At 49.0% G+C, this 7,882-nt stretch overlaps 1 protein-coding gene across 1 annotated transcript in view; it reads left to right on the top strand.

Moving 5' to 3' along the window:
• fam135a (family with sequence similarity 135 member A) overlaps positions 1-7,882 on the top strand; it is a gene marked incomplete at its 5' end in the record, with an annotated part of 40,305 nt that overhangs the window by 12,871 nt on the left and 19,552 nt on the right. Inside the window, 9 exon segments of the mRNA XM_070440532.1 lie at positions 67-128; positions 131-151; positions 154-219; positions 706-901; positions 2,654-2,918; positions 3,197-3,322; positions 3,325-4,733; positions 7,308-7,468; positions 7,783-7,877. Coding sequence (XP_070296633.1) covers positions 67-128; positions 131-151; positions 154-219; positions 706-901; positions 2,654-2,918; positions 3,197-3,322; positions 3,325-4,733; positions 7,308-7,468; positions 7,783-7,877 — 2,401 coding nt within the window.

A 7,882-nucleotide genomic window follows, 5' to 3' on the forward strand; every position in this document is an offset into this window, starting at 1 on the left:
TCTCTCTCTCTCCTCTCTTCTCTCTCTCCTCTCACGTCTTCTCTCTCTCTCCCCTCCTCACGTCAGTGCTCACAGCCACCAGCAGATGACCACAGCCATCAAGAGTTCCTCCTACTTCCTGTCTCTACCACACTTCCTGTTGCATGTGCCGACCTGACGGGGACGTCAGCTCCCTGCCAATCATCTTCGAGGACAGATACCTGGACTCTATCACGGAAGGTCAGCGACGCAATGAAATAGAATGAAATAGATTCTGTTTCTATATTTCTATGAGTAACATGGCAGACCGTTAGAGAGACAGCTATTTAAAGCAGGGATGTGATCACTTCAATTTAGAAAGTCAGGAAAGTAATATTGTTTTCGGTCTAGGTTATGATGTATGTAAGGGTTATGTCATAAAAGCAGGAATTTGTGATTAATCAGGGAAAATCACATTCACACTTGCACTTTTAAATATGATTCCTACAATCAGTAACTTGTTCATCTAAGTGCCTTGAACATTTGAAGTGAGACTGGAAAGTGGCAACATGGAAGTGTTTCTTTGTCTTTCTCTATGAATATATTAGTCTGTTGTGTATCATCTCTTATATATTCTGTCTGTTGATTCAGTTTACTATGGCATCACCATTTCACCTAATGTAATGGGTGTATGTAAATCTACTTGGTCATTGAGATTTTCTCCATACTCTGGTTTCCCTGCTTCAGATCGGGACGGGCCGTGGCTGGGCATACATAATCCCCGGAGTGGCTCCACGTCCTCCGGTAACTCTAAGGCCAGCTCTTCCTCTTCCACTGCAGCTGCCGCAGCATCCTTCCCCAGCCCCATCCTGGAGCCTCGGCCCCCAACCATGATGGACACAACCTGGCCCGATGACTGCCCAGACCTGCCCAAGTCAAAGGTGTGTTGTTGTTATTCATAGGAATAGTTACTATCATAGTTACTATCATAGTTACTACGCCAGACGTTCAGGTGATAGTTACTACGCTAGACGTTCAGGTGATGTTACTACGCCAACGTTCAGGTGTAGTTACTACGCTAGACGTTCAGGTGTAGTTACTACGCTAGACGTTCAGGTGATAGTTACTACGCCAGACGTTCAGGTGATAGTTACTACGCTAGACGTGCAGGTGATAGTTACTACGCAGACGTAGGTGATAGTTACTACGCAGACGTTCAGGTGATAGTTACTACGCTAGACGTTCAGGTGATAGTTACTACGCTAGACGTTCAGGTGATAGTTACTACGCTAGACGTTCAGGTGATAGTTACTACGCTAGACGTGCCAGGTGATAGTTACTACGCCAGACGTGCAGGTGATAGTTACTACGCAACGTTAGTGATAGTTACTACGCTAGACGTTCAGGTGATAGTTACTACGCTAGACGTTCAGGTGATAGTTACTACGCTAACGTTCAGGTGATAGTTACTACGCTAGACGTTCAGGTGATAGTTACTACGCTAGACGTTCAGGTGATAGTTCTACGCTAGACGTTCAGGTGATAGTTACTACGCTAGACGTTCAGGTGATAGTTCCTACGCTAGACGTTCAGGTGATAGTTGCTACGCTAGACGTTCAGGTGATAGTTGCTACGCTAGACGTTCAGGTGATAGTTGTACGCTAGACGTTCAGGTGATAGTTCTACGCTAGACGTTCAGGTGATAGTTTACTACGCTAGACGTTCAGGTGAAGTTACTACGCTAACGTTCAGGTGATATGTTTACTACGCTAGACGTTCAGGTGATAGTTACTACGCTAGACGTTCAGGTGATAGTTCGACGCTAGACGTTCAGGTGATAGTTGCTACGCTAGACGTTCAGGTGATAGTTGCTACGCTAGACGTTCAGGTGATAGTTGCTACGCTAGACGTTCAGGTGATAGTTGCTACGCTAGACGTTCAGGTGATAGTTACTACGCTAGACGTTCGGTGACAGTTACTACGCCAGACGTTCAGGTGAAGTTACTATGTAGACGTTCAGGTGATAGTTACTACGCTAGACGTTCAGGTGATAGTTACTACGCCTAGACGTTCAGGTGATAGTTACTACGCAAGACGTTCAGGTGATAGTTACTACGCTAGACGTTCAGGTGAGTTGCTACGCTAGACGTTCGGTGATAGTTCTACGCTAGACGTTCAGGTGATGTTACTACGCAGACGTTGTGAATTCACGCTAGACGTTCAGGTGTAGTTACTACGCTGACGTTAGGTGATAGTTACTACGCTAGACGAGGTGATAGTTACTACGCTAGACTCAGTATAGTCGTAGACGTTCAGGTGATAGTTACTACGCTAGACGTTCAGGTGATAGTTACTACGCTAGACGTTCAGGTGATATTACTACGCTAGACGTCAGGTGATAGTTACTACGCTAGACGTTCAGGTGATAGTTGCTACGCTAGACGTTCAGGTGTAGTTACTACGCTAGACGTCAGGTGCAGTTACTACGCTAGACGTTCAGGTGATAGTTATTTGTGTGTTCTCCCCAGTGAGTACTGTCAGTCTATATGTCTTGGTAAATATGGCACTGACAAATCCTTGACAATGCTTCCTTGAATGAGTGGGAACCATGATGTTTTATCAGTTCATCTGAAGCACGTTGGGTTTGTGATAAAACTCCTTTAAAAGTAAAACACATACTTTCTTTGTTTTAAAGGCAATCGGTGAAACTGAAGAAGAACGCCAAGACGGAGAGGGAGAACGCCAAGAAGCTCATCAGACAGGGATCCAAGGACTCTGTGGTTCTGGTGGCCTATAAGAACCTGGGGAAGGCCGCTAACTCGGCTAACCCTTCACAGCTAACACATGGAGAAACTGACCAGGACAGAGAGGCCCAGGGACAGGGAGAGGCTGGCCTGAAGCAGCAGAGGAGGAGAGGGAGCAGGGGGAGAGGGATGCCTTGCTGGGGGTGCTGGGGGAGACTCCAACACTGACCTAAGGACTAGGATTCCAAATATTTTCCTGAGCCTGGTGCTACCCACCACCACCGCCGCTGGACAGGCAAATGCTGTTCTTAATTTTGACTCTCTCCTTGAGGATGACGTCCTAGTAGCTAGTGGCGTGGCTAGCCAGAAAGGTTACTTCACAGCCTTAGTGAGCTTGGACACACAGAACAAGCCGGCCCAGGCTGGTCCTGGAGCTGTAGCCGATTAGCCACCACAGATAATAACCAAGTAATTCACAAATATGCTGCCGTTGACCACTGCAGCCAGCAGCTGCCCGATCACTACACGCCTGGTTGTACGCCACTGGACTCAGGCACATTGAGGTCCAACCCAGTGACAAGGACCCGTACCAAGGAGACACAGTGACAGTTCTCCTGCCCTGTCGCACGATGGGGATGGGACCTCCAAAAGAGATATCCCAGAAATCACCCAGACAGACCTGTGTATGTCCGACTCTAAACACCTTGCTCTGAGAGACTGGAGGTCTGAGGTGTCTGACAGGCCTGGRGGTAGAGAGGTAATGACAGAGGTTAGTCAGAGGCCAGGCCTGGTGCTTCTACAGCAGGTGAAAGGTGATTGTATCAGGCTGCCACCAGACGGAGGTGCTGCAGTCCCCAGTGCCTCCTCCCGCCTCTCCGACTCTGGTATCGAGAGCGAGCCCAGCTCCTTCGCCATCCAGCTGGCTACCCAGGGTGGGGCCGGAGGGCTGGCTGGGGCCCCTGAGACTGAGTTGGGCCCCCAGCAGGCCGAACGGCCCCTACTCAGCCCTGCTCCCCGGCCCGTCCAGCCCACCTCTGTCCATAAGGGCAGCATGGGGGCTGGAGAGGGCCTCAACCCGGAGAGCACAGTCAGCGCGGTCAGCGGCGTCCAGTCTTCCCTCACCTCCATCAACTCGCTGCCCTCGGATGACGAGGGGGAGGGGGGTACGTCTGTGTCCAGGGGCTCCAGCAGTGTAGGAGGAGGGGAGGCCGAGGGGCCACCAGGCCCAGGGGGAATGAGGAAGTCCAGTGTTCTGGTACAGGAGCAACAGAGCCTGGTGTTCTATGGAGAACCACCACTATCTGTCCCAACACGCTGCTCTGTACCCAGCCAAACGCACCCCGATGCTGGGATGGGCCTCAACACCACTGCTAGTGGGGGTTCTGCTTCTCAATATCTGCCTCCTAGGACTTTTTCCTCAACCTCTGAGTCAACACTTAACACTGATCCCAGGTTGTTAACAGGTTTCTCTGAGGGGGCCGTAGGGGGTCCAGGTGCCCCCCGTAGTGAGCCCCAGACAGCCTCCTACCCCTCCTCTAACTCCACCACCAGCAGCAGTGACCTGGTCAAGAAGGGACTGGTAGAAAACTACTTTGGCTCGCGCTCCAGCACAGACGTCTCAGAGATCAGCCCTGTAGAGACGTCAGCTATCACCCTGGGGATACTGTCTGGAGCGGGGCCGGGGCCGCCTGTAGAGGAAGACGAGGAAGAGGACAACGAGATGATAGAGAACGGCTTCTACGAGGAAGGAGACGGCTTGGCGTTCGTGAACGGTGTCGTTGACGAGGAGGAGGAGGATGAAGGGGATGGAGGGGCAGTAGGGAGGAGTCTGTTGTTTGAACAGTTGGGACTGGACCATGTTCAGGAGCCCAGGGGTCTTCCTCCAGGCTATGGTGCCCCTGTCCGCTCCCCCCTGGCCCCCAGCTCAGTGGGCTCTTCCCAGGGGAGACCTCTAGTCCCTACCCCCTCCACCTCCCTCACCTCCAACAGCCTGCGCTGGTATGACAGCGCCCCCACACCACAGATGAAAGCGTGAGTCCACAGTCTAGTCACATCTCATGTCCTACAGTCCACAGTCTAGTCATCTCATGTCCTACAGTCCACAGTCTAGTCACCTCATGTCCTACAGTCCACAGTCTAGTCACCTCATGTCCTACAGTCCACAGTCTAGTCACCTCATGTCCTACAGTCCACAGTCTAGTCACCTCATGTCCTACAGTCCACAGTCTAGTCACCTCATGTCCTACAGTCCACAGTCTAGTCACCTCATGTCCTACAGTCCACAGTCTAGTCACTCATGTCCTACAGTCCACAGTCTAGTCCATTCATGTCCTACAGTCCACAGTCTAGTCATCTCATGTCCTACAGTCCACAGTCTAGTCACCTCATGTCCTACAGTCCACAGTCTAGTCACCTCATGTCCTACAGTCCACAGTCTAGTCACCTCATGTCTACAGTCCACATCTAGTCATCTCATGTCCTACAGTCCACAGTCTAGTCACCTCATGTCCTACAGTCCACAGTCTAGTCATCTCATGTCCTACAGTCCACAGTCTAGTCACCTCATGTCTACAGTCCACAGTCTAGTCACCTCATGTCCTACAGTCCACAGTCTAGTCATCTCATGTCCTACAGTCCACAGTCTAGTCATCTCATGTCCTACAGTCCACAGTTTAGTCATCTCATGTCCTACAGTCCACAGTCTAGTCATCTCATGTCCTACAGTCCACAGTCTAGTCACCTCATGTCCTACAGTCTACAGTCTAGTCACCTCATGTCCTACAGTCCACAGTCTAGTCATCTCATGTCCTACAGTCCACAGTCTAGTCACCTCATGTCCTACAGTCCACAGTCTAGTCATCTCATGTCCTACAGTCCACAGTCTAGTCATCTCATGTCCTACAGTCCACAGTCTAGTCACCTCATGTCCTACAGTCCACAGTCTAGTCACCTCATGTCCTACGTCCACAGTCTAGTCATCTCATGTCCTACAGTCCACAGTCTAGTCACCTCATGTCCTACAGTCCACAGTCTAGTCCACTCATGTCCTACAGTCCACAGTCTAGTCATCTCATGTCCTACAGTCCCAGTCTAGTCACCTCATGTCCTACAGTCACAGTCTAGTCACCTCATGTCCTACAGTCCACAGTCTAGTCACCTCATGTCCTACAGTCCACAGTCTAGTCATCTCATGTCCTACAGTCCACAGTCTAGTCACCTCATGTCCTACAGTCCACAGTCTAGTCATCTCATGTCCTACAGTCCACAGTCTAGTCATCTCATGTCCTACAGTCCACAGTCTAGTCACCTCATGTCCTACAGTCCACAGTCTAGTCACCTCATGTCCTACAGTCCACAGTCTAGTCATCTCATGTCCTACAGTCCACATCTAGTCACCTCATGTCCTACAGTCCACAGTCTAGTCACTCATGTCCTACAGTCACGTCTAGTCATCCTCATGTCCTACAGTCCACAGTCTAGTACCTATGTCCTACAGTCCACAGTCTAGTCACCTCATGTCCTACAGTCCACAGTCTAGTCATCTCATGTCCTACAGTCCACAGTCTAGTCATCTCATGTCCTACAGTCCACAGTCTAGTCACCTCATGTCCTACAGTCACAGTCTAGTCACCATGTCTACAGTCCACAGTCAGTCATCTCATGTCCTACAGTCCACAGTCTAGTCACTCTCATGTCCTACAGTCCACAGTCTAGTCACTCATGTCCTACAGTCCACAGTCTATCACCTCATGTCCTACAGTCCACAGTCCTTGTCACTCATGTCCTACAGTCAACAGTCTAGTCACCTCATGTCCTACAGTCCACAGTCTAGTCACCTCATGTCCTACAGTCCACAGTTCCATCATTTMATTTCTGCTTCTTTGATGGTTCTGTCTTAAGCGTTAGCTAGGGAAATGTTGCTCCTTTAACTTCACTGTATTAGGTTGATTTGACAGGGACGATGCACCATTTGCACATTAATGTGGTTGTTTGTGGCTCAGTCTGTAGATAATGGCACTTGCAACGCCAAGGGTTGTAGGTTCGATTCCTGTTGGGACCACCCATATGTAAAATGTATGCATGCATGACTGTAAGTCAATTTGGATTAAAGCATTTGCTATATGGCACATACACTGAGTGTACAAAACATTAGGAACATCTTCCTAATATTGCATTGCACCCCCCCTTTTGTCCTCAGTTCTTCACACAAACCGGTGCGCCTGGAACCTACTACCATAYCCTGTTCAGAGGCACTTCAATCTTTTGTCTTGTCCATTCAACCTCTGAATGACACACATACAYAATCCATGTCTCAATTGTCTTAAGGCTTAMAAATCCTTCTTTAACCTGTMTCCTCCACTTCATCTACACTGATTGAAGTGGATTTAACAAGTGACATCAATAAGGGATCATAGCTTTTACMTGGATTCACCYGGTCAGTCTGTGTCATRGAAAGAGCAGGTGTTCTTAATGTTTTGTACACTCAGTGTATATGCTCAGTGTACAGTAGTAGTATTATTATGATTATCAYAATAGCTTATATTATTAATCAACATTAMTGGCCAGGYAAATAATAAARATGTCTTCCTTATCCTGGTGGTGTAGTTTTGTTGCGGCCAAAGAGGAGTTGAAGCAGCTGAGACTACCAGGGTTCCTGTACAGTGAGGTGGGAGACCTGGCCTCCAGTGTTCCTTACTTTAGCCTGGAGGAGGATGACAACTGTGACGAGGGCATCCACCTCATCGTCTGTGTCCACGGCCTCGATGGTAACTACACTTTATCCATTTAGTCAGATAATCAACCCATCTTGTTATCTGCTTCAGTTCTTTTGGCACAGGACATGTTTGTGGTCCGATATATTGAAAACCGATCTGGGTTCAGATACTATTGAAATAATTTCAAATCCTTTACCTGGGCTTGATCAAGCTTGACTTGGCAATGGAACMRATAGGAAAGCCCCAGTAGTGGTGTTCCAGACAGGTTAATGCATCGCTCATAGTATTTGAAAKATTTMAAACAGTATTTGAATCCAGGTCTAATGTGAAATATCTTGGGTGTTCTTTCATTCTGTGTCTTCCAGGTAACAGTGCTGACCTGCGTCTGGTGAAGACCTACTTGGAGCTGGGCCTACCTGGAGCTAGGATAGACTTCCTCATGTCCGAACGCAACCAGGTAATTAA

This window comes from Salvelinus sp. IW2-2015, unplaced genomic scaffold (genome assembly GCF_002910315.2).
Source record: "Salvelinus sp. IW2-2015 unplaced genomic scaffold, ASM291031v2 Un_scaffold2634, whole genome shotgun sequence".
Classification (NCBI taxonomy): Eukaryota; Metazoa; Chordata; class Actinopteri; order Salmoniformes; family Salmonidae; genus Salvelinus; species Salvelinus sp. IW2-2015.